The 22,275-nt window shown below is 38.3% G+C and overlaps 1 protein-coding gene across 1 annotated transcript in view; it reads right to left on the reverse strand.

Moving 5' to 3' along the window:
* RNF13 (ring finger protein 13) overlaps window positions 1–22,275 on the reverse strand; it is a 35,647-nt gene that overhangs the window by 9,556 nt on the left and 3,816 nt on the right. The window contains exons 2-8 of the mRNA XM_074911724.1: window positions 19,670–19,797; window positions 16,791–16,871; window positions 14,377–14,502; window positions 11,195–11,282; window positions 9,238–9,328; window positions 7,818–7,923; window positions 3,838–3,931 (exon numbers count right to left, since the gene is read on the reverse strand). Of these exons, the coding sequence (XP_074767825.1) occupies window positions 3,838–3,931; window positions 7,818–7,923; window positions 9,238–9,328; window positions 11,195–11,282; window positions 14,377–14,502; window positions 16,791–16,871; window positions 19,670–19,783 (700 nt within the window). The 5' untranslated portion in view covers window positions 19,784–19,797. The remainder of the gene's footprint in view (window positions 1–3,837; window positions 3,932–7,817; window positions 7,924–9,237; window positions 9,329–11,194; window positions 11,283–14,376; window positions 14,503–16,790; window positions 16,872–19,669; window positions 19,798–22,275) is intronic.

Genomic DNA, 22,275 nt, shown 5'->3' on the forward strand with positions numbered 1-22,275 from the left:
ACAATGAAAAACACAAAAATAAAACTGTGTCAATAAAGACTTTGTTAGATCTTAGGACTTGTTTTCTCTATTAGACCATAACTGAGCTGTGCAGTCAAGCAGATGGGTCTGTAATGAACAGTAACTACATCAGTTATAACCCCATTTGCAGGGAAAGAAGAGTCAGTTTAGGAATACGTGGTAAACTGCAGAACTGTACTTACTCTGGAGCAGATTTTTAAAAGGCACTGAGATACATCTGTTTCCCCACTATCATTCAATCGTAAGTATTAACTGGCATATAAAGATATATACAATACTTCAAAATACGTATTTGCTTAAAATGACACATACTCTTACAGCTTATTATTTATCATATATGTCAGAGCTATATTCCACATGTAGATAAAGCATTTCAAAGCTGACTGAAGTTCAGCTTTCCTACTTCAACATCCAACCAAGCAGCTCCAGTCCTGTGGATGTAGCAACTCCCAAATTCTGCATTCTTTACCCGGTATCTAACCACTCAGTTAGGATCCTAATTTCTACACAATGTAGAAAAAAATTACTTTGTTCATTTTTATTAATATACCCAGACATCTCTATCTTTATGATAGCTTCTTCAAGGAGTGAGACCTTACACTGTAACATCATTGCAGTTAAGATCTAAAAATCTTTTCATTCTTGGCACAGATTCCATTTCAGTGTAAAGTTAAGCTGCCATGGAAATACTATTGAATATTTCTGAAAATAAATTCTATGATATGTACCAATTCACAAAATTTCTAACCTGTATTTTTTCTAAGCTATCATTCTTCAGAATATTTCAATTTGCTAATGATCAAATTACAGGCACATTAAATGGATTTGTCTTTTTTGGTGTGTTCACTTTGTCATAAAGACATTATACAAAAGATATCAACTCCCACTGACTTTTCTATTACCAAAATGTAACCCATTTTGTAAGGAACCACAACACAACAACTGCCCCAAAACTGTTTCAGTGTAGAAAACAGATTTTGACATAGCAGACGCTTCTTTCTGTGGAACCATCCAAAGGCAAGGCTCGTTGATCAGGGCTTGCAGAGAAGTCAATGCCACATCCTTTGTTACTGCTTCTCTACTCATTTCAGAAACACTGAGTGCCTGATCTAAAGCCTACTGAAATCAGCAAGAAGTTCCCATGCATTACAGTGGTATTTGACTCAAATCCTATTTCAAGATGATTCATGTATTTTCTATGTTAACAATTCTTTAGGTATGTTAGAGTGCAACTACCCCTGCAGAACAATCACCTTCACTGCATCGTCGTTTCCCTATCAGCCTATTAAATTCCAGAAATCCACTAAAGCCAGCTTTCCCTTAAAAAACATTTTGCAATACAATGAAACCACTTATTAGCCAGTGATTCATGACACCAAAAGCAGTGCAGGAAATAAGAACCAGTATCTACAGCATCTTAAGCTGCAGTACTTGACCAATGTTTCAATACAGATTTTTAAGAATACACTTCAGACAGCAGAAAATCCAGCATTCCTAAAACCAGGATTAGAGTCCATGAGTTTACCTTCACGTATCCTCCAAAGCAAAAGGTAACGGACATGTCATCAAGATGACTGCAGTGAATGGTTTCACAGTAATGCCTTGAGAAATCCTACCTTTCACAAAGAAGCAGGAAGCAATACATTTTTACTGTAATTGCTGAAAGTAACATACTGCAAGTACTGGGTCAAATTTTGTCCTTTTAGTAGAAGTACTTAAAGAAAGTAATGTAAAGGGATTAATTTCACAGCAGTAGAACCAAAGTGATCTTTTGCTTAAAGACACTGAAATCCTAGTTGGAAAAACAGGGTTTTTGTTGTGTTTTTCATAAGCCACTGAATATGTGGATGTTTACAGCCAGGTTTACTCTACAATGAGTGACCGAGCTCCAAACAATTCATATTGTGTAAAATTCAGCAAAAGCAAAGAGGAAGGAGAATGAGGAAAATAGCAATAAGATATTTTCACACACTGGCTACTTAGTCACATAATTCTGAGATAGTTATCATAGATGCACACAATTAACTGAAAAAGGCATTAACTGACTTTCCTGAAGCAACTTTTCCCTTGCAAATCTGTCTTTAAAGTACAAAATAATATACTTTGTATTTTCATTCTAATTAGATGTCATAGGTAATCAATAAGAGAAATCAAAATTAATATTAGCTTTATTGGCTTAAGATAATTTGAGTTAATTTTAAATCTACAGCAATAGCTCATTATAGCAAGGTTGAGGCAACCCTGCAGAAGAAAACACTTTCTTCTCTTTTTTCCTATGAGGTTGACTAACATTGCACAAATACTGTATCTGCTTAAACTGAACATCTGCTTTGCACAAAGTGAGAGCAATATCATCAATAATGCAGGTTGGCTTTACAAAGGGCAAAGAACAGTAAGTGGTTCTATCCTTGAACCCAGGCGTATCTCCTAACACAGTCTTTGTGCCTTGGCAAACATGTTCTCTATTGACACGTGTCACGTAGTAAAAATCAATCACTTCAATTAAGTGCTTTTCCCACCTTTTCTTCTCATACCATAGCTTGTATGAATGACCGATCAGATGGTAAAATGGTAACACATTTCAAAAAAAAATGGAGAAGTAGCAGATCTTCTTCCTACTTTTAAGGAATAGACTACAACAGAGAAGGACTTAAGGCAGCTTTTCTATTTTACTGAATAAAGTCACTTACTACAGCTTTATTTCTCATCTTGTCATTGGACATTACATAAAATTAATCACTACAAAGAATCACAACAGCAAGAATCACAACAGCAAGTAATCCGGCATTAAATCTGAATTGCTCCTACCCTCAAAGAAGTATTGCAACTGAACAAAAGGACCACTCCTCTGGAGAACCAGATAAATCATACCCAATAAATAGTTTTGGGTTTACAGTTTTGGTAGACTCTACAATGTCAGGCAATTTATATGCCACTAATATTTAACAGTTTCCAGACAGATAATCATAGAACACTTTGGGCTGGAAGGGACCTCAAAGCCCACCCAGTGCCACCCCCTGCCCCGGGCAGGGCCACCTTCCACCAGCCCAGGTTGCCCAAAGCCCCGTCCAACCTGCCCTTGAACCCTTCCAGGGAGGGGGCAGCCACAGCTGCTCTGGGCAGCCTGTGCCAGGGCCTCACCCCCCTCACAGGGGAGAATTTCTCCCTTAGATCTCATCTAAATCTCCCTCTGTCAGTTTAAAACTGTTCCCCCTTGTCCTATCCCTCCCCCTGATGACGAGTCCCTCCCCCCTTTCCTGCAGCCCCTTCCAGCCCTGGGGGGCCGCTCTAAGGTCTCCCCGGAGCCTTCTCTTCTCCAGCTGAACCCCCCAACTCTCCCAGCCTGTCCTCACAGGGGGGCTCCAGCCCCCCCAGCATCTCCGTGGCCTCCTCTGGCCCCGCTCCAGCAGGTCCACATCTTTCACATACTGAGGGCCCCAGGGCTGGACACAGTACTCCAAATGGAGTCCAAATAATGGAAATAATGGATCACACTGACTGCTGTGGTCAGTGTTAAGAAGAGCACAACAAGGAAGCTTTGTGGAATTTCTATACTGAGTTTGTGGTATATTAAGCAACATTTTATTTCTCAACCACCACATATGGTGCCTGCTCTGCTTCCATTAAAGAAATGTCAGAACTCCTCCATTTCAGTGAGAACAGGGTCAAGTCAAACTTTTTGTGTGCTCTCACTCCAAACTACTTCAAGTGTATTCAAAATTGTCTCCAAAACTACACGCTCCCTCAATTTAGAGGGTTTTTTAAGTGTTAAAAACAATGGCATCTAATCAGTTAGACAAAGAATGATCCACTTGCCTTTCTTAAATTTATGTACAGGAAGTTTCTTAAGTTGATCCTTCCTAAGCCGATTCCTTCTTGCTCTGTGTCTGTCTTGCACGAATTTTGTGATCTGGAAACACACATAAGTAAGACAACGTGAACAGTAAGTTAAAACAATCAATGTTTTGATTTATGAGTCTGCACAGTAAGTTAGTCAAAAGGGAACCCCTGCTCAAACTGAATTACCTCTTCCCTTGCCTGGACTCGAGGATGAAGCCAAAAAAGCCTAAAGGACGACACTTGAAACTGAAAATGCATAAGATTGTTTTGGAAAGAAAAGAGAAAAAAAATTATGTCTACACTACATAAAAAAATGGCCATTGCTGCAATCCTCTACCGAGGCCTGTGCACAGTGGAATGGCCCATTTCAGAGCAAAACACAATTCCTTAAGTTTGACTAGTTTTGCTTACAGTTTTAGGTTACTACAGCTCTTTCAGAGGATTATTCCCATGTTCAGCAGAACTGTTTTCATAGTATCTAGATGTAGTTTGGGGAGGAGTAAAGGGGTTACTTCAAGCTGTTGTTACTTGCTGCCTTCAACTGTATTAAAGATTCTGTTTTCATCTTCGTAATAGTCCCTAATGCTATTTCTACTCAGTTTCTAATATGAGTATCTGTGGTATGACATTCTTTTTCAAATACGATGACAAACAAAAAAATGGCCTTAACCAAGTATACACGCTAAAAAGTCTTTTGAAATTTGCAGCGTTCTGCACCTACCTACACTGTGGATAAGGCAAACACTGAGAAAGTATTAGTATTATAAACAGCATTAATAGTTCTCATTTAAGAATCCCTTGAAAGGCACTGACATACTCCACAACAGATTTTTTTTTTTTTTTAATATGAATCTATCTATATTACAGACAAACATCATTAGAGTCATTTGAAACTGTAATTGGTTTTGGTAAAATAAAATTTATTTACCCTTCTGTGTCATACCTGGCTTTGCTTTTCAAGCATATTTGGATCTGAACTGTTCATTCAGACTTTTTTTACCCCAGCTCAACGAGCTGTATGCATAAACTGAAGTTTTTCTGCTGTAATTCAGACATTTAGTAACAATCAGAGCCTCACATTCATCTCAGTTAAAAACAAGATTTCCTGAAAGAAGCAGGGCCTACACCACAAATGAGGACCAAATCCAACCCAGAACCTCCCTGGGATCAAGTTCACTGCACCAATTAATTGTCCAATACTCTAATCTATCAAGATCTCTCTGCTAAAGTCTCTACACTCAAGGGAATCAACATCTCCTAATTTAGCACTGTTGGCAGACTTAGTGTGCCCTCAACTCCAGTGTCCAGGTCGTTAATAGGAACACTGAAAGAACTGGCCATGAAGCTGAACCCCAATGTACAGCACTAATGACTAGTTGCCAGCCAGATGTTACCCCGTTTACTACAACTCTTCGGCCTGACCCTTCAGCCAGCTGTTCACCCATCATATTGTGTACATGTCTAGCTTTATGGTGGACATTTTGTTCAGAATGATACTGTAAAAGTATCAAAAATCTTGCTAACAAACAAAACAAAAACCCCACAACCCCACACATTAATCACTTTCCCCTTGAAACACTACGTGGTAATCTTGTTATAAAAGGGTATTAAGTTAGTAAGGACTGACTTTCCCTTCATGAACCCGTGTTAGCTTTGGCTGATGACCACACTGTCTTTGAACTGTTTTTCAACAACTCCCAGAATAATTTTCTCCATGGTTTTATCAGGCAACGAAATGAGACTGACAGGCCTATAATTACCAGCGTCTTCCTTTTTCATCTTCTTGAAAACAGAGCAAATAACATTTGCTAGGTTTGAGTCAACCAAGACCTCTCCAAATTCCCAACATTGTTGACAAAGAACTGACAAGTCTCACATCATCATCATCATCCAACTCTCTCAGTACCCTGGGACAAAACCCATGGGCCCCACAGACTTATGTGCATCCAGCTGCAGCAGCAAATCCTGTACAAGTTCAAAGTCAACTGGGAGCTCATCACCCCCCAAGTTGCACTCTGCCAACCCAGAGCTCTGGGGGTCCCAGGGCCAAAAAACAACCCAAAACCAACATCATTCACTTTATTAGCTTTTCCTCTAATCCTTATGCAGAGGCCGCCTGCCATCTCCTGCCCAGCCCGAGCCTCCTTACACGCGGCGCTCGCTACCCCTCACCCACCCCAGCACTCTTCCCGAGTCTCACTTAGGCAGGGGTTGCTGGAGCTCGGAATGAGCCCCAGAGCTTATCACTAGGGAGCCCAATTTTACCCTCCTCTCCCTCTGAACCTGTACTACGCTCTGGAAAAACACTTTCAAACACCTCTCCCCTTTTTTCCCCCCTCACAGTTTAACATGAGCTGTGTAGACGGATTCTGGCATTTCCAGCATCATATAACCTTTTTTCAAAACCCTCCAAACATCTGTCCCAAATACACAGTATAGGTAACCCTGACTTGCAGGCATACAATATAACTTTTTCCTGGTTCCTGTCTAGTTTTCCTCTACAACATGATTCCAAGACATGGGAAGAACCACTCATTTTAGCACTTGACTACCTACTGACACTAACAGAAGAGAAATTCAGGTCTCAAAGCCTTTGCTTTTGTAAGTGGGACATATCTGGAAAAATAAATTCTTAATCATAGTTTACAGACATGCCCTTTTTGACATTTCCTCACAGTGCAAAGCGAGGAAATTGGAGATGATTTTAAATGCCTAAAATTTTCCTCACCAAATGTTTATTTCCCCCTCTCATAGCTAATCCTACCTAGCATCTGTTTATTCCTTTTGGATTGTACAGATGGTTCCTGCCTATATATTTTATCTGGAATCCTCAACTCTCAAATTCACACATTAAGTAAAAAATTGTTTAATTTAATTCAGAGTATCAGCATGCTGATACAAAGAGATCCAGCTCTTAAAAGGCAAATTTAAAAGAATCGGTATCTCTGAAAGACAGTATGTTTAGGTTGGATATAATGAAGAAAGTTTTTATGATGCAGGTGGTGAGACTCCAGCACTGGTTGCCCAGAGAAGCTGTGGGTGCCTCATCACTGGAAGGATTCAAGGACAGGCTGGACGGGGCTTTGGGCAACCTAATCCAGTGAACAACATCCCTGCTGATGGCAGGGGGCAGGTGTGGTACACGAGATGATTTTTTTCAAGGTCCGTTCTGATCCAAACCATTCTGTGATCCTATAGTTTCTGCTAAAAGAACTCACTTATGCCCTAAAGACAAACACTTTACAAATTTTTTATCTCACTTCTATAATATTTTCAATGCCACTTCTGATGCAGAAAACTGCTGTTTTCATCGTGAGGGAAGCATCTGCAGTTCAAGGAGAGGTGGCCTTTCAGAGGGATTAGCCTTGTGTTTGTTATGTAACTCTAGCTCCTTGCTGAAGCGATTGGTCCGAGTTAGCCTGTAGCTCAGTTCACTTCTTGACTTGAAGATGACAGCACTGAAGTCATTATATCAATGACTAGGAACTGATATAGTCATTCCTAGTCATGATGTGCTATCTACTGTAAGAGGTTCTGAGCTTGCTGACCGATGACTGTACCTGAAGTAAAACGTGGCAAGACCTCACTGTGGAACAGAGGGACTAACGTTAATTAACCAGTATGAGTTTGGTGAGGTGGGACACACTCTCAGTGTCATCCTTCATGGGGCAAAAAAAGCGCTTGTGCAGCGGAACGGTAGCAGCAAGTACAATTCTCTGTAAGTAGTTATATGCCAGGTAGAACACCCTAAGGGCTCCCAACATCCCTGTGTCAAAACTCTGCACCTGTTTATTGTACTGAGAAAATACGGGATTCCAGCTAAGCATGGTGCAGGTGTGCACAGTACACAAGGCTTCCACTGCTCCTTCACTGTACCCCTTCATCTCACTTCAGTAAGTGACAGTTCTGGGATCTCATGTCTGAAAGAAAAATCGTTATTAAAAGAAGGAACTTACCATAAATATGACGATGAGAATAAGACAGATCCCCACTATTATTAGAAAAGGGATTAAGTAATACTCCAAAGGAAGACTGAATTCTGGGATTAACACAACATGGCCACTGTGGGGACAAAAAGATAATGCTTGCTAAATAGGTTACAATTTAATGACCAATGAATTAAAGAATACATACAATTAAAAAAACATTAAAATGAAAGGCTATCACTAGACACACTGAAAGGAATACTTACGTGCACAACAACATAGAAAATTCAGGTATTATCTACATAATGTAAAGCCAATTAAATAAAAGGATAAAACAATGTTTCTTAGAGCATTTTAGGAGTTAAAACTACTTACTGACTTCAGTCATCAACAAATCTAAAGCAACCAGGAAAACCACCTCATAGGTGCTTTGATAGCAGAATGAGAAAAATCTAACATGACCATCAAAAGATACTGTGAAATCATCATTTACTGAAACATTTGGGCTTATACAGGAGGTTTAGTTTCAAATCATGAAGCATGATGGGCTGCACCCTTTGTCCTCTGGAGAGGCAATAAATCTTCCTAGGGAATCTGGTACGGATGCTGGCAGCTGCATATCTGAATATTAGTATTTACTGATACTTAAGGAAGCAGAATCCCATTATTATTCTGTTGGCACAAGCAGTCAAAAGCACCAGAGAAGGTACAACCTATGAAAGTGTTGGTAGTTCTAAAACCACGACTCATGTGGAGCCACACTTGACAAAGTAGTTTAATCAGCAAGGTATCTACTTAAGAATGACACAATCTAGCTCTGATTAATTTAGTGAAAGGACATTAGAGAGACCTGAAGAAACAAGATCATTAGATGAGTAATAGGAAACACACCTCCTTTTCCATCCTAGTCGGGGTATGTATTTTAACCATCTTGTTCTCGCAATGCTTTGCTTTTTAAAGTTTTAAACTTACAGGCAGCACAAACCTAATCATGTGCCTCATTAGAATCATCTTAAATGTATCCTGCTGATTCACCTAGCATAGGAAGTTCTCAGACTTGTTCTAGAACTAAAGGATTTTTTTTTTTTAGACCAGGACCTGATTTCAATGGGAACTGACATACATTGTAAGAAGAACACACCCTTAGATCTGAAACACACATACTCTCACAAACATTTCTGTGACACCCAGATCATTAGCTAAACTTGTATGTTTGTTCTATATGAACATGCAAGGAGTAACGTTTAATAAATATATGGTAACCCTCTTGCAGAAAAGCAATTTGTATTAATTTTTAAAACACTTTCTGCCCATTGCTCTCAGGCACAAGGTTTCACCTGGAATACCCACACCCTCTGTCATCACAACATCCTATTTTAAATCCGTAAGTATTAAAAAGAGGCAATGACTTAATGCAAGCAATAACACAGCTGCATGTGAGGTAACTCACCCCTTTTCATAAGTAAATTCTTCTTTAAGAGAATTAGCTGATGTCTCGCCAATAAAGACAGAAGGAATGTCAATCTTCTTTAAAACCTCAACTGTACAAACAAAGCAGGAAAATAAAACTGTTATTATGTGAACACTCTTTTGGCACTCTTAAGATATAAGACATAAACATTATGAGACTATCAGAACATGAAGACATTGTAATGTAATGACATATAGACTGGCACACACACACGCCATTTAAGAAGTGGTATTGGTTTTCCTAACAAATATTTAGGGACTTCATTGTAGGTAGAGAAATAAAAATTCTTAATGGAATATCTAAAGGGAGCATAAAATCAAACTATTTTTACAAAAAAGGATGCATGATCAGAGTAAGCTTAACCAGAACATCATTCTTACTCAGAGACTTGATAAAGTCACACAGCTCCACTGATTTCCAGAATTTCTGGCAACTTATATTATTTTGTGATCTGGCACTGTAAATTTAATTAATCCTTCTTCCCTCCTTTTCACCCTAAACATAAATGAACACACGGGAAACAGCTGTGGCTAGAGAAGGTCACAAGAAAAAAAGAAGAGAATGAACAAATCCCACATCTTCATTTCAGTCTCGAGAAACTGGATGGAACTGTCTCCTCCTTTTTTGCTTGCTAGTGAAAGCAGTAACAAGCTCAAAAGATGCAGCACAAATGAAAAGTTATTGAAAGACAAAACCCATTTTCTAGGAAACCTTCTCCTCAGTTTCACTTTATATTGATTTGCACCTCTGACTTATGCTTCCCATGTAAGGGTCAAAGTGTCTTGAGTTTAGCCAGTATCAAAGCATCCCAGTTCCCAGAGGCCAAAGCATACATGGCTTAATGCCACCTCGCGCTACCCGAGCCTGCATTTGTTGTGAGCTTGTTTTGCATTTTGATTTCTCGGTGAAACCTGAAAGTAAGAATCACATGGGCTGGGAATTCATTAAGATCACTTTCACATAGCTTTCTGGGCTACCCAGCTGCCACTTTGTTTGCTGGAAGTTCATTTCCTAGTTTACTCAGTGGTGTTTCCATTTGGAAAGACTTTTTTTGTTCTCATATAGGTTCTTTTTCCATACTGAGCAAGCTCAAAAACTGGACAACATAAAGAAATGCCACAAAGTCATAACAGCACTATAGACGTACCATGAAACAAACCCCATGATTTTGACTAGATTACAAGAGGTTCTGAACATATTCACCCCACAAAAGGTTAAAATCCGAACAGCTAGCATCAGAATCAATCAGAAAATGGCACACTGGTCTCTAAACATTCTTTTTCCAACTGAAACACTGAAAATATGTACATGTAATATATATTCATATGAAACTAGAATCCACTTGTCCAAAGGAACAGAAAAATGTACACAGCAATGTAACAAAATGGAGCCGCTAACACTAAAAAAGTCATATTTTAAAGTCTGATTTCCTTCTAAAATAGTAGTTTTTCACTTTTCCTGTATTTCTACTTAATTAACAACACATCAGCTATTTTCCACATCAGTCATATATTTAATAATCTTATATATCTATCTTATAAATTTAACCATTTAACCCAGAACAGTTGAACTCAAAATTTAAAGGGAAAACAGAAGAAACACTCAGAGAATGTACAAATTTAAAGCCACAAATACTACACAAATATACATCTATGTTCTTATGTAAACATCTCCCATTTTAAAACTTTAAAAGTAGGAGTATTTCTGGTTGGGGTGGGGTTTTTTCCTGATTCTTTTGGTGGTGGTGATAGTTTTGGGTTTGTTTGGTTGGTTTTTTTTTTGGGGGGGGGGGGAGTTTTGCTTTGGTTTTTGGGGTTTGCTTTGATTTTATTTTTTAAGAGAGAGTTCATCACAATACTTTATCCTAATGTTAATACTGTACACTCTAGTGGGTGAAATGAATTTCAAACAGGAGAGAAGTGATACCTGTACTTACTGTCGTTGGATCCCATGCTTATGAGGTCATCAGAATCAACATTGTGAACTATAGCTGCCTTGTATCCAGCTCTCTGTGCATTTAAAACCTGCAAGCCATAGAAAATACTTATTAGAAAGACTACTGCTTCAAAGTACAGTAACCTGTCTGTCCTAAGACGAGGTACACTTTCAGGAAGTTATAGATACTAGAGCAACATTATTAGTGGGGCCAGAGGAGGCCATGAGGATGCTGGGAGGGGGCTAGAGCACCCCCCCTGTGAGGACAGGCTGGGAGAGTTGGGGGGTTCAGCTGGAGGAGAGAAGGCTCCGGGGAGACCTTAGAGCGGCCCCCCAGGGCTGAAAGGGGCTGCGGGAAAGGGGGGAGGGACTCGTCATCAGGGGGAGGGATAGGACAAGGGGGAACAGTTTTAAACTGACAGAGGGAGATTTAGATGAGATCTAAGGGAGAAATTCTCCCCTGTGAGGGGGTGAGGCCCTGGCACAGGCTGCCCAGAGCAGCTGTGGCTGCCCCCTCCCTGGAAGGGTTCAAGGCCAGGTTGGACGGGGCTTTGGGCAACCTGGGCTGGTGGAAGGTGGCCCTGCCCGGGGCAGGGGGTGGCACTGGAGGGGCTTTGAGGTCCCTTCCAGCCCAAACCGTTCTGTGATTCTATGATTATCTGCACCTATAAAACAAGTGCCACCTTTCAAAATAAAATCATATAATTAGTCTTATACTCATGTAATTATGTTATTTTTCTGGAAAAAGAATTTAATATTATCTGCAGACAGACAGTTTTTATATATATAAAAAACAGGATTAAATACTTTCTATGGGTAGATAAAAATAATATTTACTCATAATTGAAAACAAAGACCCTAATTTACTTCAGTAAACTAGAAATTACCACTTGATAGCTCACGGAGTCACATGAGTATCTTTTCTGTGCCTTTAGAGATGTGGAAATGCCTTACTTGACAGCCCAAGTATCAGAAACTTTCACATGGAGAAGTACAAGATTATAAACATGGGTACAAAACTATATTTTGTATCAGTTACACTTTTGATATATACTGGCCTTTTTGTCAATACAAAGGAAGCCTAAGGGCCATGTAAATGGCATTTGCTGCAGTGACTATCCCCAACGCAAACATAACTAAGTTACAACTATTCATCTTAGATATCGCATCCAATGCATCCACAACAGCATAGGAACTCATCACAAGATGCAAAAAGCACTAGAGGACCTTGAGGAACATTTGGATTTCATCCTGTGTTCCACTCCTGTTGAGAACTACACAGTAAGCTTGACTACAGCTGGACAGACTTGCTCTGAGCTAAGCTAGCATGGGACACAGTGACAGCTTTTATTTCCACTTAGATACATACAAATGTATTTGCATTATAGTCTCCTTAAATAAATCAACAGGCAAACAAACAACCATTAAGTACTAGTGAACAGAAGATCACAGTTTTGAATACCTTTGAAACTGGAGAACAGTAGCAGCATTTTGGATATTACAGTATCACAACAGCTTTATTAATCAGTCAAACACCAACTACAGCACCATGAGCACAAACATACACACAAACAAATCTTACAGAACCCTGTCCTACACCAAGTCACCTACACATCATCACCAGCTCTCTTTTACAACAGACTACTACCTGAAAAACCCAGGGGAAAACTCTGATGCTCTTTTTCAAGATCTCTACCCTCAGAATCAGGAAAGGGGAAAATGTGTATGTATATATACATATGCACACTCTGCATTTCTCAAGAAACAGTAATGAAGAGAAGAATACAAAAGTTCATGGAGGGATCTGAGCTTTAAAGCTCCCTGGTTATCACAGGGATAATTAGGGTCTTAATCTTCATGTGCTATGGTTATCAGTGACATTTTCTATCTAGTATTTGGGTTTTCTGTTTCTTGTTTTATTTCTTTAACATCATGTCCTGAATAGATGTTTCTTAACTGGCCATTAGACATTGAAATATGTCATCCAGGACAGGTAATAAATAATTTATATTACTTAAGGAAATGGTTTAGTTCCCTACACACTTTTGCACTTACTTATAACATAGGCCCTTTGTTTAATTATTGGATTATAAAATGATGGTGTTTGTGTAAAGCCACACATAAATATGCCTACAAGACATTCAGCTGACACAGGGTCACTCGAGTGAACAGTGACATAAACACAGTCGCAGCCAGGCACCTTCTGCACATGCTGCCACGAATGAGCACAGGCTTCAGGACACCATGGAACTGCAAAAAGCAGAAGCAATTGCCCGTTCAATTATATGGTGAAGTTGCAACTTCACCCTTCCTCCCCAGGGCCTCAAAGACAAAAACATTAATTGAGCACCAAAACCAAAGCACTAAGCTGTTTTTAAGATCTATCTAAGCAGTATGGTACAGCTCAGGAAGGGATTTCTTAATGCACAGTAACCCTCCACTGCCAGAAAACAGCAACCAACCCTTTCCTCAGTTACATGCCCCAGCGTGTCACCAGTTCAGATTCTCTCTCCATATTCCTAACAACTGCATTCCCAACAGCAGAACAACATTACTGGAAAAATGCAGACATCTTGAGAAATCCCAGTACTAAATAAACCAAAATCCGTTTCAGATGTAAACAGAAACGCAAGATTGTGAGTTTGGCCAGTTTGGCCATCACTACAGAAAATATCCATAGTGCAGACATAAAATGATGTCACGTGTAATGATGTATTTGCTGGTTTCTGTGCCTGAAGAGGTACCATCTATTTCAACTACATATAACCCCAGACCACTCTAATTAGTTTTTCCACATGTAGTACAATTTTACATGATGCTTATTTTGCTGAACAAGCCTTTTATGTAGGCAGAAAATGAGGTGCTTCCTACATGATGCAAGTGACCCCTGTGGCCCTGTGACCCCTGGCAGCAAAGAGGATAACTGCCAAGAAAAGCTGATACCGCTACTGAATGTTTTTATTATAAAACTGCAGCATCCATCATCCTTATTTGCCATATAAGCTGGCTCACAAACTGGTATCTTGAACTAAATCATATCACAATACTGCTTTATCTGCCTGTAGACAATAAAATTCTCCCTTCCCATCACATCAGTATCTATCCTGCTGTTAGCTATAGATACTTTTCTGAAGCACCAGTATATTCTTTAAGAGGAAAAAATAATTAAAAAAAATATCTTACCTTGATATCAAAGTTGCACTCAAGCCTCCGAATTAACACAATAAAAGCACTGGATGAGTTGTCTTTCAGTGGAGGTGGGGCTATAGGCTCACATGCATTTTCTGGTTTTGAATTTATCAGGAATCCCTAGAAAACAGGAACAGAAACCAGAGCTTAATTTATCTTTGTCTTAGTTGGCAGACAAGTATAAGGACAGAAAACTAAATTTTCATATAACAGCTAAACAAATTCTTATTAGCAACTCAGTCCTGTATCATAGTAAGATTTCTGCTACATCCCTATTTATTTTGATTCATCAAAACCTTTATGTCTGTAAAGAACTAGAAAGAAAATAGTTTTTCCAATTACATCATCTGAAGTTCATAACTCGGAAGTTGCAGTATAATTGAGCATAAAGAGGACTGCATATGCTACATTAATATTGTGGAACTGTTATCCTAAGACATATGGAGACTAATCAAGAAAACTGAAGTCTAATAGGCCAGGAAGCACTATCACAAACTTAGTACTTGGCAGTTAAATGGGGAACCCAAAGAACGGTCTGCGAAATCAACACTGAACTAGCACACAAAATAGCTGGTTTACTGTGGTAAGCAAAGACTAAAGATCGTCACATCTGCTACAGACAAAAGAAATGCTGCACAGAAGTAGGAAATTCTGGCAATATCAACCTTGAAGCAATCTGGATTTTTTTTAAGTGACTGAGTTAGTAGTACACCACTGAAAGTGTCTGGAGTAGAAACTCTCCTACCCTCATGGTTTAACATCTGAAAAATTCTACGGCTTCTCTCAGAGGAACCACGCTCACTTCTCCATCAGGTGTTTGTGCAGTAAGGTCACGGCGTGATAGAGGCTGCTGGATGCTAATGCAATGCACTATCACTTGACATAAGAATATTCCTACAAGATTCACACTTTTAAAATCAGTCTCAAAGCTAGAGCAATTATCACACAGACAAAGAGCAGTGAATTGCCAGAAAATAAGAATGTAAGTAATTTGTTTTATGCAAATAAAGGTCATGAGAAGCTACACTGCTAGTAATTATTCCTACAGTTCTAGATAGATCTTTTAAACTCTCAGTTTTCACTGACAGCTTTAGACAGTGAGACATCATCACCTGTGTAGAAAATTATTTATAATAATTATATATAAATGTACATATAAACTGTCAGTTTCAATATATGTCAGTTTATATATATAAACTGTCACTTAAAATGTACTTTTTATGTATATTACCTTTTATCCATAAATATATATTATTCAAAAAATTTCAACTACAGAAAAAGCAATTTTGGTTTGAGGAATATATTTTTGTAATGATAATATCCCTTTTGGCAGAGAAGCTGCACCAGCAATCTGTTCTTTGCCACATTCATGGTGACAGGCACAACATTACACAGTCTATAACAATTAAAAGCAATATCCACTGAAAGTTCTGCACTGATTTGCTGACAGCCAAATTTAGGTCCCCAGGGTTCCCGATTCATACAGCAAACACTACTTACGTCATGGAGTTCCACGCAAAGCATTTACTCTTTTTTAACTAGAGTGGTATGTCTGAAACCAACCGTATTCAACAGAAGTTTCACACAAATCACACATCACCATGTTACAGCTCAAGAAACACATACAGCAAAACCAAAGGCTAACTATGACTAGGCTGGATTTTTCTTCAAGCTACCACATGTTCTTGAACACCTTTAATTGTGGAGCTGTTCTTCTAAGGACACTGTTCTTCTTTACGACTACAGCACACAAGTCAAGAAATAAAGCACCTACATTTATGCTTTGGCACCAGTTATTATAAACCACAGTCAGTCAGATTCTATAAGTTGCATATTAACAAATCTTAAGCATAAACACTGAAAAAAGTACCATTTTCAACCTATTCCAACAATATCATTAACATTTTTCTCAAAATAATTAAAATTTTAATTCAAACAAAAAGTTTTAGTATTATATTCAGGACTAAAACTCATTAATTCTACACAGGTGACAATATCCACCTTAGTTAAGACATAGAGCTGCCTACCAGTTAAAAAGGTTAGAATCAAAGCTCCTTATATCTATTTTTGATTTATTAAATTGGCTCACTACTTGGGCAAATCACTTAATCACCCTCTGTTTCTCAATATAGTCAGTAAACAACTATACGTGCCTTCTCATCGTTGCCTATGGAAGCTGCATTCATTCAAAATTCTCTTCTTAGGAAAGAAATCTATTCACAGGCAACAGTTCATATCAGACCCTTTTTGTACATTTGTTTTGTTGAACAGTAGATGAATCAGTTCTGTATTTTTTGCCTCGGCACTATATTCATTCAACTTTCACCTTTTTTAGCTTACAGAACAAGTGCTCAGCAGATATTCTCTCTACATATATATATTCAGGATGCTTTTTTTTTTTTTTTTACCTTCAAGCCTTCTGCTGGGAGTCTGTAGCCAAATCTAGCAGGTAGATCATCAAAGGTCTGAGTTCCATTTTCAAGGTTATACTAAGAGAAATAAATTTTAAAGAAAATTCAGGTTTGCAACAAGAGAGAAATAGATAACAAGTGTAAACTGAAATAAACAACACTGCATATTTTTAGATTAAAATATTTATCAGATGTAGGACCTCTTGTGACGACGTCAATGAAATCACAAAATTGCTTCTTCCACTTGTCGTCCACTCACATGGCAACACCATTCTTTTCTTATCTAGTTGTCAAAACCATAAAGTAACAGATCTTTTGTTAAATTATCTGTTCATTAAATATTTCTTTCTACTGTTTGCAATTCAAATACCATCATATTTGCAGAAGAGAAACTATAAACCACCCAAACCACCAAAAATCTGAAGAGCTGGGGTTTTGGGTGTGGTGTGTTCTTGCTCTGCATGGGGAAGAACAGCTTTTAACAGGTGGTTTATTGTAGGCAAAGAACAGTCTCCATACGTTATCCCTCTGAATTCCCTGCTATCTATCTAGGTTAGTAGTTGAAAACTACCTCTACAGTTTTGTTTTATACTAACTATAAGCTTTCATTTCAAAACAGAGAAATACTATAAAGACCTTAAACCTGTGGAAGCTTTGTTTCCCCTTCCCTTGTTCATCTTCTGTAGCTCTACCAAGTGATATGCCTAACCAATGCAGAAGCCATGCAATAAAAAGTGCAAGTTGTACGTACGCTAAAACCTTTTTCGTTAGAAGTAAAAAAGTTAGTTTTCTGCAGAAGTTGTGAGCTGTACAGTAATTGACTTGAATGCACATCAGTTGGTAAGTTTTATCAAATAGTCCAGTGACTCAGAAGTAGTTGTCTACTCATTGTGTCATGCCGTTGTCACACAGAACAGCCAAGTAAGGACTGTTTATTTCAGAGGGACAGCGCCTAACAGCCAGACTAGGAGGGGGAACTCCAACTGCAGTTCAAAGACAAACACTACCATCATTTATCTCAACTCTTTCAAAGGAGCTTCCTTCCCACAGACTTTATTACAATTGAGGGGAAAAAGGTAGGAACGGAGCTAAATTTGAAGGAGGCATTTTTGTTCTGTGCGCTCCAATCAATCTCCTAATCTCCCACCCTATGACTGCAAAGCCCAGCTCTAGGCCAGCACCCTGCTCTCCTCCATCCTCACTACTCACACACCTTCCCCCTTTCAGAACATCCTTCCTGAGCTCATGCTACTGTAAGCTTTCCACTTAGCAAGCCCCAGCTTAAACTAGGGGTCAGACAGAAACCTATTTATTTTTATCCCTTATTTTAAAAATAAACAATTGTGCTTCATATACACCTAACTACTTCATACAAACAATCATTCACTTGAGCCTGCAACTATGTGAGAACACAAAAGCATAAAAACACAACTAAATCAGTAGGGAAAAGAAGAATTTCTTTCATTGGTGAACCCAAAACTTCAGCTGGAATTCTGCTCCCCAAACAGGCAATCATTAAACCAGGAAATCTCTCAAGACTAAGCTATCTGTATGCCTTCCACTCCACGTGACACAACGCACAAACATTCCCTCTTCTAAGGACCTCTGCAGCATTCCACCCGCTGTAAGTGTCCAGTTCATCTCTTCATTTCCTACTTCAGAGATATTCTCAGAATAGATCTGTAACTTCCAAATATCCAAGAATAAGAGACACTTCATTTTTCGATTGAATTAGTTTAGAATACTGCACATAGAAACTAAATAGAAGAAATTAAACTTCCAACATGCCTTTTTTTCCTTTTTTGTTAGTTGGTGGGGATTTTTGTTTTGTTTTTAAAGTATCTTGTCTGAGGGAGGAAGTAGCAAGAATGAAAATTAAAAGGTTTTTATGAAAAGAGGAATCACAGGCTTGGTGACAGAGGAAAGGGAAGGGCAATCAGATTTACAGTAGAAATTTCACAACAGAATGGTGATGTCAGTTGTATAATAATTATCTGCATTGTTCCTTGAAATTTTTATCTACAAAAAATAGAATAGTAACAACCTGAAGATCCAAGTAACAACTCAGTATTCATCAACCCCATATTATCACAAACTTTAAAGTATTTTCAACATTTAGCTTCAAGGATTTTTCACTGTTCTCCTAAATTAGGTGATATGATAACAACTTCCCCAGCTATCACTGTAACGAGCAGAAAATATAGAGACCACAGTACTTAGGTTTAATTATTTCAGTGGCTAAAGCTCTATCCTACAAAGACACCTAAAACTTCCTCCATAAAACTACATGATATATAAAACTGGTAATAAATAGCGCAGCAACAACTTTTAACACTGACCCTATGTTCATTATTCTGTTTATTAGCCTGATCATTCTACACACCCCAAAAATACTATTCTTAACAATAGCATAGATTGTCAGCTATTTGAAAAATATATCTAGGTATAACATATACATAAAACTTTATTGCCAAGGCCTCCAGTGCACACATAAAGTATAATAGGTATAGAAGATTATTTTATTTGTTTATATACAGTTACCCTACAAAATAGTATCCATCACCAAAACTTAAATTGTCTAAACCAAAAAAACAAGAAATTCTTTTAACAGGGTTATAACATGCTATAGGGTGTCTGGTCAGATTGGAACTTTTTAAGTGACTAAGGGAATTAAGTGCTTTCACTGTCTTGGTATCTGAGCAGACATCATCTGTAAGCTCATTTGAAAACTTTTTTTTTTTTTAATTGAACTAAAGGCAATTCCATTCCAAGCAACCTGCTATAACATTTAATGTACTAACCAATTCATTAATATAACAGTTTAAAAGAAAATTCAATTTTATAGAGATTTCACCTATGTAGAAAAACATACTTACTGCTAAAATATCTGCTTCCACAGGTAAAAGATTCAGGAAAGCAAATAACTGAACAGTCAGAATAGTGTATATCTGAGTGGCAGACAACATCAGCATTCCTATTGACAACAGCATATTTTATTTAATACCTGCAACAAAAAACAACAACAAAAAAAGAGAGTCAAGGCATATAGCAAATATTTTCCTCTGTCATTTTACTGGGCTCTGTTGGTCAGTTAACACTTTCCTTCTAATAAGTATGCAAAAATGTTATTCTATGTTCCCTTTTGCAAAAGATGTAATCTTTAAATTATATGATTATTTTAGCAATAATAGTCCCTTTTGCTAAGAGCATGTAACCTCCATGGGCGGGTAGGCATGCATAAAACAAAAACTATAGTGGTAGCACTTCAGAAAGCTTTAGGCAACACCCAGCAGTGCAAGCAGTGTACAGGAGTGTACATTCAACATGGGATTAATCATCCTCAGACATTCTTAATTTTAATCTTCCCTTTTAGCATAAATCCAAATCAGCAAAATGCCTCATGTACCTGGCGTAATTCTACTAAAAGCATTTATTCTAAATACACACTTGCAAAACCAGTGCAATACCAACAGGTAACTAATAGAAACTAGACTTCAGTGAAATTCATAAATGCTCAAATGTGTCTTGTCTGGACAGCAGATTTTGTCTCCTTTAAAGTGAGCACATTTTTGAGACCTCTAAAAAAAGGAACACAAGTACTCTGTGAAGTATGCTTGCATGCATTTCACAAGCTCATGACATTAAAAGGAAGCTAGTTCTGCTTTGTTAATAAATTTTTATCAAAACCTTCAGCAAAAAGCAACAGCTTGTGTCTGGAAATAGAGGGGCATGTTTTCTAACAGAAACTGTTTTTTAAAACTGTTGATTTATCATTAACTAAAGCAAAAAAAAAAGTGAGGAGAGGGATTAGGAGGAAGGGAAACAAACATTTTTATATTTTTACTTTACAACACAGATTTTACTTAAAATGTATAAAAACCAAAAATTAAGGGCCTGCATGCCCTCCTTGTATGAGCAATGATACCTACACCCTCACTGAGGTCATTAAGAGTACCATGTTACCCTCAAATTAATCCTAACAAACAAAATAACCCAAAACACACCCCTCAACACTAAAAAAAAAAAAAACAACAACACAAAAAACCCCAAACAAACAAACATTTTCATGAACAGAACTTCGGACTCCCTCACCAATTTAACACTTCCATTAACTGGCAACAGATTTCACTCTGTAATCTCTCATATCAAAAACTGGCCAATTTTACAATCATATGTATCTTGAAATCACAAAATGTGCCCTATCAAATACAACACAATTGTTAAAGATGTCATATTTAAATTCTGAACATTTCAATTATTTTCAGCAGAGATGAAAGCCAGCACTTAAAATAATAATCCACAGTACTGCTCAGTTTAGAAACGAGTTACAGATTACTTTCCAGATGTCTCTTCCAAATAATTATTCTTCCGGCACCAGTAAGAGTCCCAATCCAGACAACAAACATGATGCATGTTGAAATGTCATTTCCATGACTGATAAAGGTTGTTCCTTAGGAGCACAGTATTTACCGAGTGTCTGTGAAAGACCAACTTCCTCCACACTTACAAGGCCCTCAGATTTATACTCTCACAATCCACAAACACACATGATCTGCAAAGTTCATGAAATGGCATGTTTAATGTCATAAGAAATGGTGTCTCTGCAAAGCTTTAGTCTAAAATGCTCAATACCGTGTGCCCACGGGCATCTGATCCAACGTGGGTCTCTCGGCTCACAACACAAACGCAGCGATTACATAACACGCACTCTTAGGAAGGTAAAAATTCTACTAGCTAAAGGACTACTTAGCTGGCAAAGGGGTAGAGACCTCCAGAGAGGAAAGATGTGGAGCTGGATAAGAACTCTGGCCCATCTATCTTCTCCCCCATCTCTGAGGAGCTACAATGAGGCCTCTGCCCTGTAGGATGTTCCCAAATACAGGATGTGTTACCGCCACACCTCCCTCCCACCCCTGTCCTCTCCCTCTATAAAAAAATTAAACCATGGGTTGTTTTCTCTACCTCTTTACTGACTTTAACACTTCAATCTATTTTCCCCACATGCCATACTCTATCAACTTCATTTTATTAAAACAGAACTCGGTATCAATGTACAATTTTGAAGTGCTAGTATAACATGTTCTGCATCAAGACTCCGTATGAGTGACAAAACCACAATCTATAGAAGCATATTATAACCCTTTAGAAGCACACTGACATTGGAGAGGTTTTCTAAATTTGCATTTTAAAAACATGCATTTAAACTATGTCTAGATCATTTAACAGCAGCAACTTCCATCTACAGAACCTGAGCGACAACACCTACGGTTGATGTCTGTGTGACGCTCCCACAATCTGACTGTACCTCCCAAGCACGGTGGGACAGCTACAAGCACAGGCGTAGAGGGGACCAACTCGTGGGATTCTGCATTATGACCCACCTGGACAACAGGCTCTTCCTCTGCTGGACATGGTTTTAAAAAAGAATGACAGAGAACTCTTTTACACAGAAAGTTTATTCCAAACAAAACTGAGTGAGGCA

The sequence above is a fragment of the Athene noctua genome, chromosome 8 (assembly GCF_965140245.1).
Source record: "Athene noctua chromosome 8, bAthNoc1.hap1.1, whole genome shotgun sequence".
NCBI classification, from domain to species: domain Eukaryota; kingdom Metazoa; phylum Chordata; class Aves; order Strigiformes; family Strigidae; genus Athene; species Athene noctua.